General features: G+C 46.8%; 1 protein-coding gene across 1 annotated transcript; it reads left to right on the top strand.

The window, feature by feature from the left end:
• Positions 1 to 716: 716 nt before the first annotated feature.
• JUN (Jun proto-oncogene, AP-1 transcription factor subunit) lies at positions 717 to 2,230 on the top strand. The gene has a single exon (XM_079937687.1). It carries the CDS (start codon positions 755 to 757, stop codon positions 1,787 to 1,789), a length of 1,035 nt encoding a protein of 344 aa, XP_079793813.1. The 5' UTR covers positions 717 to 754; the 3' UTR covers positions 1,790 to 2,230.
• The last annotated feature ends 14,927 nt before the right edge of the window (positions 2,231 to 17,157 follow it).

Raw genomic sequence — 17,157 nt, 5'->3', positions numbered from 1 at the left:
GGAGCGCCGGGAGAGCCCCTTCTCCAGCCGCCCCCAGGCGGAGAGAGCCCAGCTGCGCTAGCGCTGCTGACAGCGTGGAGAGCGGCCACTGTCCGCCCGGGGAAGTCAGGAGAACGGCTGCAGCGGCAAGAAGTTTCCCAGCCAGGAGGACAGGAGACAAGTGGCCGCCGGGTCCCGGAGCGAACTTTTGCAAAGCTTTCCTTTGCAAAGGAAGCTGCCGCGGCGGCGGTAGAGAAAAGGAGGCGGCAGAGACAGGAGGACGTGCGCTCCGCTTCGCTCGAACCCGTTGCTGAACTTGGGCGAGCGCGAGCCGCGGCTGCCGGGCGCCCCCTCCCCCTCGCAGCGGAGGAGGGGACAGTCTTCGGAGTCGGGGCGGCGGAGACCCGCCGCCGGCCGGCCACCGCGGGGTCCGCGCTACCTGCTGCCGCCGGGAAGCGAGTTCGTCCGCGGGCTCCGAGGAACCTCTGGGCCCGAGAGAGCTCCGGGAGTGACCGCGACTTTTCAAAGCCGGGCGGCGCGCGCGAGCGGACAAGTAAGAGTGCGGGCGGCGTCTTAACCCTGCGATCCCCCGGAGCGAGCCGGTGAGGAGGGCGCCGGGGGAGGCCAGCCGGCGGGGGCGCGCGCTCTTCCAGAAACTTTCCTTGCTCAAGGCCCGGGGAGGCGCGGGTGTCCCCCGCTTGCCAGCGCGCTGTTACGGCCCCGAAACTTCTGCGCGCAGCCCAAACTAACCCCACGTGAAGTGACAGACTGTTCTATGACTGCAAAGATGGAAACGACCTTCTACGACGATGCCCTCAACGCCTCGTTCCTCCAGTCCGAGAGCGGCGCCTACGGCTACAGTAACCCCAAGATCCTGAAGCAGAGCATGACCCTGAACCTGGCCGACCCCGTGGGCAGCCTGAAGCCGCACCTCCGGGCCAAGAACTCCGACCTCCTCACCTCGCCCGACGTGGGGCTGCTCAAGCTGGCGTCGCCCGAGCTGGAGCGCCTGATAATCCAGTCCAGCAACGGGCACATCACCACCACGCCGACCCCCACCCAGTTCCTGTGTCCCAAGAACGTGACGGACGAGCAGGAGGGCTTCGCCGAGGGCTTCGTGCGCGCCCTGGCCGAACTGCACAGCCAGAACACGCTGCCCAGCGTCACGTCGGCGGCGCAGCCGGTCAGCGGGGCGGGCCTGGTGGCCCCGGCCGTGGCCTCGGTGGCGGGCGGCGGCGGTGGCGGCGGCGGCGGCGGCGGCTTCGGCGCCAGCCTGCACAGCGAGCCGCCGGTCTACGCCAACCTCAGCAACTTCAACCCGGGCGCGCTGAGCGGTGGCGGCGGCGGCGGCGGGGCGCCCTCCTACGGCGCGGCCGGCCTGGCCTTTCCCGCGCAGCCTCAGCAGCAGCAGCCGCCGCCGCCGCCGCCGCCGCCGCCGCACCACCTGCCCCAGCAGATCCCCGTGCAGCACCCGCGGCTGCAGGCCCTGAAGGAGGAGCCGCAGACGGTCCCCGAGATGCCCGGGGAAACGCCGCCCCTGTCCCCCATCGACATGGAGTCCCAGGAGCGGATCAAGGCGGAGAGGAAGCGCATGAGGAACCGCATCGCTGCCTCCAAGTGCCGGAAAAGGAAGCTGGAGAGGATCGCCCGGCTGGAGGAAAAAGTGAAAACCTTGAAAGCGCAGAACTCGGAGCTGGCGTCCACGGCCAACATGCTCAGGGAACAGGTGGCCCAGCTTAAGCAGAAAGTCATGAACCACGTTAACAGTGGGTGCCAACTCATGCTAACGCAGCAGTTGCAAACGTTTTGAGGCGAGACTGTCGGGGGCTGAGGGGCAACGGAGAACAAATAACCCAGAGAGGGACAGACTTGAGAACTTGACAAGTTGCGAGAGAGGGAGAAAGAGAGAAAAAAGAAGTGTCCGAGAACTAAAGCCAAGGGTTTCCAAGTTGGACTGGGTTGCGTCCTGACGGCGCCCCCAGTGTGCACGAGAGAGAAGGACTTGGCGCGCCCTCCCTTTGGCAGGGAGCCAGGGAGCGGCCGCCCGCGGGCTGCCCCGCTTTACGGTCGGGCTGTCCCCGCGCAAACAGAACGTTAGACTTTTCTTTAACATTGACCAAGAACTGCATGGACCTAACATTCGATCTCATTCAGTATTAAAGGGGGGAGGGAGGGGTCGCAAACTCCAATAGAGACTGTAGATTGCTTCTGTAGTGCTCCTTAAGAACACAAAGGGGGTGGGGGGGGGGAGGCGGGAGGGAGGTTTGCGAGAGCGAGGCCCAGTCTGCAGATGAACTCCTTCTGGACTGCCTTCCATAACTGTGTATGTACATGTATATATTTTTTAATTTGTTGAAAGCTGATTACTGTCAATAAACAGCTTCACGCCTTTGTAAGTTATTTCATGTTTGTTTGTTTGGGTGTCCTGCCCAGCGTTGTTTGTAAATAAGAGATTTGGAGCACTCTGAGTTTACCATTTGTAATAAAGTATATAATTTTTTTATGTTTTGTTTCTGAAAATTCCAGAAAGGATATTTAAGAAAATACAATAAAATATTGAAAAAGTGACCCCTCCCCCAACCTCTTTTCTGCATTACCTGTAGATTACTTTGCCAGGTGGAGCTGAAAGAGTTAAGAGTGTCCATTAAAATCACTATCAGTGCTTCTTACTATCAAGCAGTGAAAACTGTTACCTACTGGAGTTAAGAGATACCTGTAGCTGATTCCCTCATCGAGTTATACTCTTTCCTCCCCAACAAGCTATACAGAGTGGCTTACAAAGGATAATGTGGCATTTCAGGAGGCTGAGGGAAGGGAGGTTGTGGTGGAGAGGGGCAGCTCCCTGGGAAGTCAAACGTTTTAAAGTTTGGATCATATCAAGTGGCATGTGCTGTGACCATTTATAATGTTAGTAGAAATTTTAACAATAGATGCTTATTCTCAAAGCAGGAACAGTGGCAGATTTTTACAAAAGATGTATCCTTCCAATTTGGAATCTTTATTTTAACAATTCCTAGATAAAAGAGACGGTCTTTGCATATGAATATTTATAACAGCATTCTTGTCACAATAAACGTATTCAAATACCAATAACAGATCTTGAATTCCTTTCCCTTTACTACTTTTTTTCTTCCCAAGCTCTGTTCTGAAGCATTGCTTTTCAGTTGCTGGGGTTAACATTACTGCCATCTGAAGTTATTTGGTAGTTAAGAAGCAAAGAATTTATGAAAAGTCAACACAGAAATTGCAGTCTGGATGAAACATTCTCCCAGCTTCATTCATCCTCATTCGCCTTCTCTCTCTCTCTCTCTCTCTCTGTCTGTGTCTCTCTCCTTCTCTTTCGCTTTCCACACACCCCCTCCCTATGCCTAGACAAATTACCAGTATAGCAGTTTATCATTTCGGATTCTTCTATAGTTTCTTAATTTGTCTCTAAAATAATCAGCCTTGTTTAAATAATTATTATAGAATCGGTCTCAAAAGATGGTACTCTAGATACTATAAAAAAATACACAAGAGAAAACATGAACACCAGTACAATGATTATGTATATAAATCAAACCTTCACTCTGGAGAAATGGCAGACTTAAATTCTGTCTACAGATATAACTTAAGAGATCAACAAGGCAGCCCTCAACAAGGGAACAATTTTTGCTTGGTTGCTTTTCATCCCAAGAGCCGGTATGATTATCAAGCAGCAAAAGCAATTTGATATCCAGGAATACTTCCCCAAACCACTAATTGAGGCAGGGCTGTTTGCTCATTAGCAGTGCTCTAGTACCCAACAGGTCTGGGAGTGCTAATATCCTGCCTGTGGCTGTAAGTCCAAAGACACAGAGAGTTTCTCCTCGGGAGAGTGTCCAGGAGTGCAAGGGATTGGACTGACTTGTTAGCTATCAGGTCCACTCCATTGGAACAACACTTATTTAACAAAGGGTTACTGGGAGCAGATACACTTCTCCAAACAGTGAATTTGCCCATGTCAGCAACCCGGAAGGTGAGTTGATTTTGACCATTTGTAGAAATAGTCAGAAGAGGGACAATAAAGCACTTTGGGGTGGGGCTCTGTGGAAGCTAAACAAGAGCCAAGTAGAAAAAAATAAGCAGGCTGGGGAATTAATTACCTGCAAAGGTAGACTAAGCCCAGACAACAGTGCAGCACAGAAAAGCCACACCACTCCCCAGTTTGCTTTAGACTCTGACTTTTTTTTTTTTTTTTGCGGTACGCGGGCCTCTCACTGTTGTGGCCTATCCCGTTGCGGAGCACAGGCTCCGGATGCGCAGGCTCAGCGGCCATGGCTCACGGGCCCAGCCGCTCCGCGGCATGTGGGATCTTCGCGGACCGGGGCACGAACCCGTGTCCCCTGCATCGGCAGGTGGACTCTCAACCACTGCGCCACTAGGAAAGCCCCTAGACTCTGACTTTAAAAAAAATAAAAAGCCTGAAACTCAGGCCTATCCCTACCCTTGTTTGTTTCAACTATCTTTCTGAATGTATATCTCTGAAATTGTAACAAAAGGGATAGAAAAAAAATTGTGGTAGAGGAAATTTCAGCAGTAACCTGTAAACTCTGGAGACAGAAAATCAGATACTTATAGACCCTCAAAGGTCAATGTTATTTTGGCATTCAATGAGTTATTGTTTGGGTAACACTAATGGTTGGAGAAGATGAAGCTAGTGGCACATGAAACCATTGATCCTCTTTTAATCTGTCTTACATATGTATATTTCAGAGATTCTTAACACTTTGTGTCCATTGGGGCAGAGGATTCATGAACTCAATGAAAATGCCTACAAAATTGTGTTTGTGTACGGGTGTGCCCACATGAACACACACTCCCCTAGGGAGAGAGATCATTAAGCTCTATTTGGTTCTCAAAAAGTTCCATGACTCGAAAAAGGTTAATAATTTCTAAGCTGAATGGCTACACATTCACTATGAGAAACGTATCTTTGTGTGAATCTGAATTTCATGTCTTTTCACCCCTCCATGCTTCTGCTTGTACTCATCCCTCTGACTGGGACTTCTGACTTCTGGCTCAATTGCTGAATCCTACCCATTTTTCAAGGTTTGGTGAAAGTGGCACCTTCTCTGTGATGCCTTCCTTGCTAACTCCCTCTTCAGGTGGAACGAATATTCCCAATTACGCATCCACAACATTTTATCCAAACTTCTGTGATAGCACTTATCAAAGTATTATCATCGTGAACCTCTGTGTCTCTTGGCTAGAACCTATCCTACTCGTCTGTGGAACCCAGACTCCTAGTACAGTGCCTGGTTACATAGGAGACGTTTATAAAATGTGTGTTGACTGAATAGACAATTGAACTGAAATGCTCCAAAATAATTCCAGGTCTTAACTTCTTCTAGTGAAATATACCTCATCCATTTCCAGGCGAACAACGCCAGATGGATTGAAGACCCTCAGAAAAGTCAAACGTGGCCAATCACCAGGTGCTAAAGCCTAGTTCTCAATGAGTGCTCTTAGAAGAATTAAACTGTTAGCACATTCATTCTTCCAGCCACACAGAGCGTCCCTTCCCTCCTCCACTAAGCGGGCATCTTCTCATATAAAATGGGCCTGCGTGAAACATTAGGCTTGGAGGTGGAGATAGGGAAGGATAATATGTGATCGTTAGGCAGGCACAAAAAATAGTTCTACGTGCGACTTTATTAAAAACCACTATTTCATTGGTAATGACAGAGAGAACTTCCTGTTTGTAAAGTTAATGTATTTCAGGGGTCCTGAACTTAGTACCCAGTGTTTGCTTGACAGAGACCAGGATCATGCCAATGTATCTATTCCTCGTGCTCTTTTATTCTTAGAGAAGATACCCATTGAATGAACCAAGGAAAAAGACAATGCCTTTCAGTCTTGCCTACCCCACCACCTACTTCTACGTGGGTCAAGTGGAATGTTAAAGAAGAAGGGAAGAGGGTTAGAAGCTGGGATGGCCCCAGAAAGTGAAACAATCCCTACCTAACTCTGGACCCTGGCTCCAGTTACTTGGTTTTGGACTTTTGACGTCCCAAAGAAGGGCACTCCCCTGGGCCCAGTCTCACTGAGGCCCTTGCTAAGAATGGGGCTTCAGTGAGGAACACGACACAATCCCTGTTCGCCAGGAACTCCCAGTTCGGTGGGGAAGAGTACGGAGATGAAGCAGAAAGAGGTGCCAGATGCAGGAGGAAGAGACGTTATCAGGAAAGACTTCACGGGTGAAATGACGTCTGAGCTGATCCAGTGGAACTCAGCAGGAGCAAAAGGTTGGAGGAGGAACTTGTGTGCAAAGGAACAGGGCATCAGAAAACATGGTGTGTTGAGGGACTTGTAAGCTGCTTGGAGAGGCTGGGAATGAAGGTGTGAGAAGAAAAGTGAAGGAGAAGAAGCAGGAAAGTTTAAGGGTCGGGTTGTGAAGTACTAACTGTTCCATGCTAAGAGTTTGATTGTCATCCTGGTCTTTCTGGAGAAATACTTGAACTGAGACTGATTAGATGACTTAAGAGTTCTTCAGGTCAAGAGCAGAAGAGATGAGGTAGGGAATTCCAGAATGAGGGTCAGCATGAGGAAAAGCCTGGAAAAACTCTGGGGTACCCTAGGAGTTAAGGGAAGGCCTGCCTTCCTGGGGTGGGGTAAGCGAAGAGGAGAGGAATGAGCACTGAGATTGGCACTCACCAGTTTATACTCTTGTCCTTTCCAACATGATTTCATCTCTTCTATTGCATTTTATTTTCACCACTACCCTGCGTGTGTCATTATTAGTAGCTGTGTTTCACAGGAACAGAAGCTGAGGCTCCCAGTGAGTTTTAAGAGTTTTTGTTGAGGCCCCTCATGCAGTGACTGGTGGGACCACAATTAGGTCCCCAGCCGTCAAGAACCATATTCTTCTCCTATATTTTTCTAGGAACCTGATGCCCTGGTGATCCTGGGGCACCCCCTTGATTCTACATCAAGGACCCTGAGGAACTGAATTAGTCATCAGAAGGTTCTTTGATGTACACAGCATCTGAGCAAAGGTAATCAGATAGTCTCCTGGGATATTTCATCCATGCTACAGCAACGTCTAATGAACTCTCGTTGCCCTGCTGCAAACCGCTCGGTTCTGGGGGGACTAGAACACTAGTGCTGAGAAGCCCTGACGGTTTCTTGCTACACAAACTTCCTTCATGTACATCCACTAGAAGACATTGCTCGATGGTTGCTTCATTATTCCTTCAAAAAATTGGGTTACCAGATCATTAAGTTACTGCCTTCTTAGGCTATAGGTTTTCACTAGATACCTGGACAAAATTTGGGCATTTCCCAGATCTCCATGGGACTGTCTGTCCATCAGCTTCTGCTGATGGCAAATCTCTTCCAAGGTGTATTTGATTCATCCTAGATTCATGCTCGGAGGGAGGAATGCCCTCACCTTATGGCAAATCTTGAAAAAAGATAAGCAGGTACCTGGGCTGTTATATAATCGACCACTCCACCAGTTTGGACGCTTACACGGGCCAGTAACAGAAGACACAATTTAAACAAGATCCAGGGCAAATATAGTGGCTCAGCGACCTCATCATGGGCTTTCTATCTGTTTCACCATTCTCAGTGTGTCAAAGACGCCCCTTGTGTGGACTCAAGATAGCTTTAGCAGTTCCTGGCATCATAGGTAAACACAATAATCACTAGCAATGCAAGGGTGTTTACTTCCATCTTTCTCTTTTTTATTAGCAAGAGAAACCTCTCCTAGAACCTCCCTACTTCCACCCGAGTAGACTTGCCTTCAGGTCCCATTGGCCCAGAGCAGGTCATATGCCTATACCCAAACTCATCCCTGGCCAGGGAATGGGACCACCATGATTGGCCTACAGTCATGATTCACCCCCTTGGGATCACCTTCTTCTAAGCACATGGGAAAATGAACACCAAAAGTAAATTTAAAAATAAATAAAAGTCAAGGCTCTGGTGGCAAAAAATAAGTGAGATGGACGGTGGCTTTTGGGTGGGAGGATAGTCATCAGTGCTCTCCACCAAATGTTTCCAGGTCTCCTCTTGTACAAGGTAGGGTAGTACTTCCCTGTCTTCTACCTGGAAGTTGGGTGAGAGGCACTGTGACTTGTGTCAGTCAATGAAATGCCAGCAGTGGTAAAATCTCTCACATCCAGGTGGGAGCCTTAAGAGTGAGTGTGCAATTCACCATGTTTCCTTTTCCCAGCCGTGGTAACTGTGGAAGCACAGAGATGGAATGTCCATTAACCTGGTCCTTAAATGACGGTGATGTAGATCAGAGTCCCTCCTCACCGCCAGCATCAACAATAGACATTTAACAGAAGCAAAAATTAGACCTTTGTTGTATTAAGACACAGAGAGGAGGACTTTTTGTTACTGTAGCATTATTTAGCCTTTGCTAACTGCTCCAGCAGGAAACAACCGTGTCTGCCACAAGTATAATAAACAAAAGCCTGTATAATATTCAATACATATGCCATTTACTACATTTCTACTACGTAGCAGGCACTCTGCTGGGAATTACAAGGTAAATGTTAGGGCTCTATTGTATACATGAGAAAATGGAGGTTTCCATCTTGTTCAAGTTCATGGAATAAGTGGCTGGTGGAAGCCGGAGCTGAGTCCAGGTCTTTCTTGACTCAGAAGAGCTAGCTTTGCTCACATATGACCCTGCCCTTGAGTAGTACTGCCACGTGAATTTATATCTCAATGGAGCCTCACAGCCTCCCTGCCACAGACACTGCTATCATTCCATTTTGCGTATGAGGAAACTGAGATTCAGAGAAGAAAACTAACTTGTAGAACTTCACAGAACTCAGAAGACACCAGAGCCTTGCTACCCTTCTGACCACACGAAGAATCGAGATATTACAAGTTGGAAGAGAGAATTGAGGTATTAGGAGTTAGCGGAGGCACAGGGATTTTGGAGTCAGGTACCCAGGGGTTCAATCTGTGCTCTGCAGCTCAAACCTGGGAGACATGGATCAAGTTCATGAGTATCGCTGTGTATCAGTTCCTTCCTTTGTAAAAATGAGGCTAGCCATGTCTACCTCAGAGGGTTGTCAGAGGTTCATATATGTAAAACCCTGTATAGAGCAGGCAAGCAATAATTAGCCATTTTTCCCTGTAGATTTGTTAATTGAAGAGGAACTGATCAGGAATTCCACTTCCCTGCCCAAGCCAGTGTGAATGCATACACACACACACACACACACACACACACACACACACACACACACACCACCCCGGCCGAAATGAAAACGTTTCCCATTAAGATTCAACGACGTCTCGCAGGACCTGCTTCTTGGTCATATAAGGGCTGGCAGGTCCTCTCTGCGGGCTGGAGAAAAGTTTTGTTTCCCCAGCTGCACTCGCAGGGGAATACTCCGCAGGCACGGGCGTTGGGAACCTGTTTGGCTTGGCTCAAAGGCCTGTCAGCACATTCAGGAAGTGAAGTCAGAGAGGGACAGGATTTCAAACAGAGCCAGCTGTACACGAATGCCCGAGCGGGAAAATGCCTTATCCAAGCAGGGTGCCTCTCAGCCTGTGTTGCCCTGGGTGCTGTCAAGCGAGCCTCTGAAGATGGCTCTGGGCCAGGAAAGGAAGAAGCAATCACTGACACCCAGGGAAGGGCCATGACTTCACAGCAAAGTGGCCAGAAGGACTATGTGGGGGTCATCTCAGCCAGTCCCCTGCCATGGGCCGGGGAAGGGTTGAGCCTGGGCTCCCAGAGCTTGCTGGGTGGAGGGGCTAATGTTCATCTCCCTGGAGTCTCAAAGTCAAGGTATGGGAGGGGAGGGGAAGAGAGAAGGAGGACAACAAAATGAAGGACCAGGTTAGGAGTATTGGGAAGGGAGGGTGAGAAGTGGATGGTGCCTGATAGATGGTACCCCCCAGCCATGTTCCCGTGTCCAGGAAACAGTGCAAAGCTAAGACCTGAATCCTAATTCCAACTCTAACATCTCCCACCTGTGAGTGGGAAGATAGTTAATTTCTCTAAGCCTTTATTTCATCAGCTATGAAATGCAGATAATAACTACTCCCATAGGGCTGTCGTAAGGATTAAATTAGCTAACCTACGTAAAAGGGCTTAGCCTAGTGCTGGCGAATTATAAATGTATCAGTTAGAATTCTATGGTTGCAAGTGACAGAAAATTCCGTTAAAGTCAAAAGACATTTTATTGGAGTATATCATTGAAAAGCTTTAAGTAGAGGTAGCTCTAGACCTGGCTGGATACAGGGCTCAAATGGTATCATGAGGCTTTGATTGCTCTCCATCACTCAGCTTGCTGTGGGAAGAGTTAGCTTCATCCTCAGTCTCCTTTTGATAGTGTCCAGCAGCTCCCATTCTCTGTCTGTAGGAATAAGTAAGATGGCTATAGTAGTTCCTCACATCCTCCCGGGACGGTGTTTCATTGATCTGATTGCGCCTCATATCCGTTCCTGAACCAGTCAGGCACAGGACATACTAGATTGGCTGAGGTGTAGGTCAATTGTCCACCTCTAAAACCAAGGTTTTGGGAGTCTCATCAAACTACATGGCCAGGGAAGAAAGTGAGGAGGAGAAGATTTTCAAAGGACAATCAGGACCTATGAAGGAGTAGGTGCTGGAGGTCAAACAGATGATTATTATCTGCTGTTATTATTATCAAATTTTTTCAGTCCAGGATAGAGGGACATCTACTCCACTTCAAAAACCAGGTTGGCATTCGTGATGCACAATTTGATCTCTTCTAACGAGTTGGGAACTCCAGATACAAATCATCAAGAACATGCTTCTTTGGATGGAAAATGCTCAGGGGGGATGTATTCAATGATATAACATATATAAAAATATTCTGTAAAAACAATAGTCATTAGTCTTAGTCACTGTTGTGACGTTCACTGTAAAAAACTTGACCCAGGCCAATTGAAATAGAGAGTTGAAGATTCTCCAAGCAAGATTTTGAAACATCAAGAAGCCCTCTAAGCATATCTACTTCTGGTCTGTGTTTTTCTCCACTCACCTGCTCATTGAACTGTATCAGTATCAGTTTCTACACCAGGATTTCCACAATTCAATAGTTGAAGTAGTAAAAGTAGAAAAGAAAAACTGAAATCAATTATCATCATGACTGAACCCTAAAAAAGGAGAATCCAATATACAATGAAATATTCTTTTTCCTCCTTATAGCGAATCAAAGATCTTTATATCCCAGAACCAGAATGTGAGAAGGATCTCTGAAAATTCTTAGAACTGACTATAAGCATAAGAAGTGAATGATAAATCCAGCGTTGCAAGTAGAAAATACCGAGAGGTTGATGAGTATCTACTGTGTGGCTTAAGCCATGGCTGGGAGGTAATATAGTAACCAGTTCTTGGCATAAATAGTCTTAAAATCTTTCCACCTGAGGAGAGCGGTATGGGATTGAACGATTGTCACTCTCTCAGAAGGCCATGGCTCTATTCATTTACCCCATGTTTATTGAATCCATTCACCTCCTCTATCCAGGCACCTACTAAGCGCTGGAGGTGAGAAGCTGTGTAAAACATGGAGCCTGTTATCAAAAGCAGGTGGATTCAATATATAATTGTCATGACAGAGGTAAATACAGTATACTTTAGGAGCAAGTACCCCACCTAAGGGAATTCAGCAATGGCTTCACTGAGGGGCTGATTTGGAATTGCATCTTAAAAGAGAGGAGTGGGAGTTTGACAGAAAAATAGGGTGATCGTTTTCCAGGAAGAGGGGACATCAGGGACTAAGGTAAGGAGGACTCAGATGGAGCTATTTAGGACTCATCATCAGCTATTTATAGACAAAATGGACAGAATTCCTGACCACTTATTGTCAGGTAAGGAGAAGAGACACCAGACAAATTATTAAACAGATTATCACAATTACTGTATCCAGCCCAGCCCTTTGCAAAGTGCTGCAGAGAAGATGGACAGCAGTGACACTGCATAGACTGGGAAGCCACGATCGGAGGCTTCAGTGGAGGGATGAGCAGGGGCGGGCCTCAGTCAGGGAAGTCAAGGAGGCCTCCCCAGGAAGTGACCTTTAAACTGAGACCTGAAGGAATTAGGCACACGGGTGGGTGGGGAGAGCATTGTTGTCTTGGGCAAGAGTGTGTGTTAGAAGTAAGGAGAAGACCAGTGTGGTTAGAAGGAACCATTCCCTTGCGGGGAGGGGATAGGGGAGGAGGAGGTCACGGGACAGGTGGATCTAGAAGGGGTGTGGTTAATGCGGCATGTCCGAATATAGCACCCAAACTCCAAGTCTTAAACAATCTGAGAGGCTAGATGATGGTGAACAAAGGGGACCCAGGCTTTATCTGAAAGTCAACACTTCATTCCAAAGGCAGAAGCTCCGATTCCTGGCTACGAGAGACTGATCATGTTATTAGCTGTTTATGAAGCTCTTGTGAAGTGCCCAGGCCCATGATAAATGCCTTCTGTATTACCTTGTTTCAAGCTCGCAATAGCCTATCAGGTAACTAGCGCAGGCTTGTTCCCAGTTGAGGAAACTGAGACTCTGTGTGCTTACAGAAAATGGCTAAGGCTCCAGGACTGTAAAAGGCAGAGCAGGATTTGGCTCCAAAGTTGTGCCCCTGATCCCTCCATCGAAACGCCTCTAAAGAAAACCAAAAGCATTAGAAATATTGTAAAATTCCAGCAGCTCAGCAATATCACCCTCCCCACATGGTATTTTGACAGATAGTCAGTTTACAATGGTATTCCTTTTCCTTAATGTGGAAGGTGAAGGGGGAACTCCAGGGACCTTTTTATGTTTTCTTTCCCATTTGTATCTGGGCTTTATGCCCCTGCTGTTTCGAATTCCATTTCAAATGAAAAAATAACTAAAAACCACACTGAGCCAAGCTATTTGGATTTAAAACAGACCAGCAGAAACCTGGAAAGAGTCAGGATTCTCCCTAATATATCAAATATAGCAGGCAGCCCCAATCCGAGAGGCTCTGCTCCATTTCGTAAAGAGAACAGGCTGTAATTTGAAAATGGATGAGTCAAGTTCACTGTTGTGACTTGTTTGAAGGTCTGGAGGCCAGGCCTGGTTTTGATCTGACAGGCCTGGGTCTCCAAACGTGGGTTATTCCTTTGCAAAGACTCAGAGAGGTGGCATGCTCGCCAGGCACAGACCCGGAGCAGCGTCACTTTGAAGAGTTCCTGGGTAGGTCTTAAATGGGATTTGGTGCCCATTGTGGAATCAGAGTAATGAGCTCAAAACCAATGATTTTCATTACGCCAGCAAACCAGTCAACCACTCTGTTTGCTCAGGTGTGCAGCTGTGTGCCCCATGCCCTGATCTCTATATAATAAGAAAATAAATATGTTTAAAGGAAGAAAGAATTGAAGATGAAGGAACGTCACAACGGGTGGGGTGGGAGAAGTGAGAGAGAGGAGATCCTGGGCTCTTTAAAGTAAGTTAAAGTCTTTGATATCTACTCTCTTTACCAATTGGTCACTCTCTTGTCCATGTAGAAAAAAAAGAATCTGCTAATGAAGTAGCAGGATTCCTTCAATTAATTACTGAATACATCACAACTCCTCTCCAGGGGCCGCCGTCAGATTCGAACAGTGCCAGTAGATGGCGCCAGAGGGCACGCGCTGCGCTCCCTGCTTCTCAGGGTGTAAAGGATTAGAAAAAGCCCAGCCAACAAATTCGGCCGGGACAAAAGTATGGGCGTCGTTTGCCTTCAGGGGAACCAAGTATAAACACATTTTTTACAGAATAGGGAAGCATATGCGCTGGAACTGTTCTTGCCCCACCAGCCGGAGTCCAGGAAGCGAGCACCAGATACTGTTTACAGGGCAGCTCTTATTTCAGAATGAAGAATAAGGCTCAGCAGGTAGGGAGCCCTTGAGGACCAGCACCGAATTTCCAAGAAGCCCAAGCTGCGATGGATCTGCCAAGGGCTTGGCTCAGGAAATTCATTGGATTCGACAGTGGAGGTTGTGGAAATAAACCCATCTGTTTTACCAGAGGGACCAGATTGGTATACTGGGGAAAATGTGAATTTCTGGAGTTGGACAGAAATGAGTTAAAATACTACATGTGTGACCTTAGGCAAGTCTCTTTCCTTCACTGAACGACAGTTTACTCATCCTCGGAATAGATGTAATACTTGTAAAGCATGGTGGGGAAGGGGGTGTGGAGAGTTGATTTGTGAAAATCACTTAGCACAACATTCAATATTCAGCAATCTCTGGAAGATCTCTTCCAACCGTGGCACTAACACATTCATGTGGGAATCGGTGGAAAAGACAACCTTCCCATTTGTGTCAACACGTTTTCTGATACACCCTGATTCTCTATGGGCTTATCACACTATTTTGCATCTTATTTACATATACAGGTCATTATATTGGGTACCCCTTTAAAGCAAGGACTGTGGTAAAAAAATTCATCTTGCATTCCCAGAATCTATCAGGGCCCCTGCATCATAACATCTGTTGAATACACGAGTTTTTCTTATGAGCAAGTTGTTCCAACCCACCAAGCTGAGTGATTCAGATACAGTATTATAGCCACATCTCACTTTTTTTTTCTTCACTGTGCTCAGGAAAGAAAACAGAAAATACTATAAACCCGGTGATGAAAATTAATTTTGAATTTTTTTTTTTGTTTTAGCCAAAGACCAAATAAAAGCCAGATGCTGAGCAGCCATTTTCAGTATTGGCCAAACTCAACCAGACAAGGCTCAAAATAAATTCCAAGACAGAATTACAGTATGAGACATAATTCTATGATTTAATGTCATAGCCTAAGACTTGGACATGTGGCATTGTAGTTTATGCAGGCCAAAGAGAGAGATGCAGAGAGACAGGAGGAACAACCTGGGTGGAAGCAAATGACAGGGAACCAACGGGGTGAGGGATGCCCATGGTGGCCAATATCAAGGAGGAGATGGAGACAGCAGAGCGTGGCTATTGTAAGTCAGATAGACTTGGTCACTAAGTAGCTGCTTTGATTAGGGCAAGTTACTTATTGCTGACTCAATGTTTTCAGTTATAAAATGGGGTGTATTAGTTAGGATAGGTTAACCTATGCTGTGATAATGAATAAACTCTGAAATCTCATTGACTTTGCAAAACAAAAGTAAATTTCTCATTCACCCAAAGTCTCAACCAAAGGCAGGTTAATGGGAGTTCTACATCCAGTGACTCAGAGATCCCATTTCCTTCTATCTTGTGACACTACCACCCCATCTCGTCATGTGGCTTCCAGTGTTACTTTGGCAGGGAAGAGAGAGCTGGAGAGGGCACACTGACACTTAAGTGCCTTAGTACAGAAGTGACATATGTCATTCCTGCTCAGAGGCCGTTGGTCAAAATTAGACACATAGCCTCAACCCAACTGCAAGGGAAAGAGAAATGTAGAGGAGCATATAGATAATTATGCAAGGGATCACCATTCATGTCTGACTCAGGGGATAATCATTAAAATAATTAAATCAATCAGGATTCACTCCTATTGAGTAAAATAGAACAGCCAAATAACAGTGGCTTTAAAATTTTTACACATATATTTCCTCCCTTGAACAAGAAGTCTGAAGAGAGGTGGTATGGCAGCTCTCAGTCTTCAGAAGCACAGGCTCCATTGTTTCTGCTCCACCATTGTTTGCATATGGCTCCCATCCTAAAGTCACTTCATGGTTACAAGCTGCTCTCCAACTGTCAAGTCCCCATGCCAGCCAAAATGAAGGAGGAAAAGATGAGGACAATAAAAGGCACCCTACCAGCTTTAAAGAGCTGTCTCAGAAGCTCACCCAGCAACTTCCATACATATTTCTTTGGCCATCCCTAGTTGCGAGGAAGTCTAGGAAATGCAGTCTTTAACTTTTGTGAATGAGAGAATGAACATTGGGTAGGCAGCTAGCTCTTGAGTCTGAGGGACTTCCTCTGAAACCCATGCCTCTGTTGGAATCAATGGTTCCCAATTGTGTTTCAGTGCTTTTTCTCTCTGCTCAAGGGACGTATTCCTGGAAGAGAGAGATCCTGGCTTGAGTTACATTTCTTCCCCTCCATACCTGCTTCCCAGCTGATAGTTTTCACCACCTCTACAAGCAATAGGACCTGGCACTTCCCCAAAGCAAAATTGGGGTATGACTACCAGAAAGGCAAATGGATACTGGGCAGGCAAATATCACAGGCAAATTTAAGGAGGCACCTTACTCTCAGGGTCATACAAGTGCAGAGTCAGCACTCGCACGACCCAGAGAGTAAGGTGCCTCCTTAAATTGTGCACCTCGGATGTTTCTCTGGCTTTATCCTACTCAGGTGGATCAACTTCCAGAGCTCTTGCTCTTTCCCTGACACTAACAGGACAAGGTTTAAGACTGAATCAACCTATTGATACATGATCACCATGAGAGAGTAACTGGTCTTAGAGATTTAAGAAATACTTTCTTTGATATCAACTATGAGATGTAAGATTAAAAAAACTTTCTGAAGTCTCCATTTCAAAGCACCTCTGCTATTTTAAGAGCTAGCTTTGGGATTTCCCTGGTGGCACAGTGGCTAGGCATCTACCTGCCAGTGCAGGAGACACGGGATCGATCCCTGGTCCAGGAAGATCCCACATGCCATGAAGCAACTAAGCAACTGAGCACCACAACCACTGAGCCTGTGCTCTAGAGCCCACGAGCCACAATTACTGAGACCGTGTGCCACAACTACTGAAGCCTGTGCTCCACAACAAGAGAAGACACCACAATGAGAAGCCCGCACACCACAATGAAGAGTAGCCCCCGCTCGCTGCAACTAGAGAAAGCCCGCGCACAGCAAAGACCCAACGCAACCAAAAAGAAAGAAAGAAAGAAAGATAAATTTCTAAAAAAAAAAAAAAAAGAGCTTTGATTGTTAGCTGGCATGGGAGTGAAAAGCCCTTCTGAAATACCTCGCCCTCCCATCTGCTTTCCAAGCAGGCAGTCTTGTTTATATATCATTTCTCCTGGATGAATCATGTGTAGCAAGAGTACAGCTTCCACTTGTCCATGAGAAATTGTTCAAAACAGTCCTTCCCACTCTGCACAAAACCTCAAGGGTAACTATAGATATTCAAAATGAGACTGCTATTTGTCAGCCTCTCAAAGTCAGGAAACAAATGAAAGTAACTACGTACCATCACAAATCACTTTGAAAGAAAAAACAAAACCCTCCCACTGATCGCTTTTTTTTTTTTGAGC

This window comes from Stenella coeruleoalba, assembly GCF_951394435.1.
Source record: "Stenella coeruleoalba genome assembly, chromosome: 1".
NCBI classification, from domain to species: domain Eukaryota; kingdom Metazoa; phylum Chordata; class Mammalia; order Artiodactyla; family Delphinidae; genus Stenella; species Stenella coeruleoalba.
Note: the sequence above shows the minus strand (reverse complement) of the source record. Positions and strands in the feature narration are given on the sequence as shown.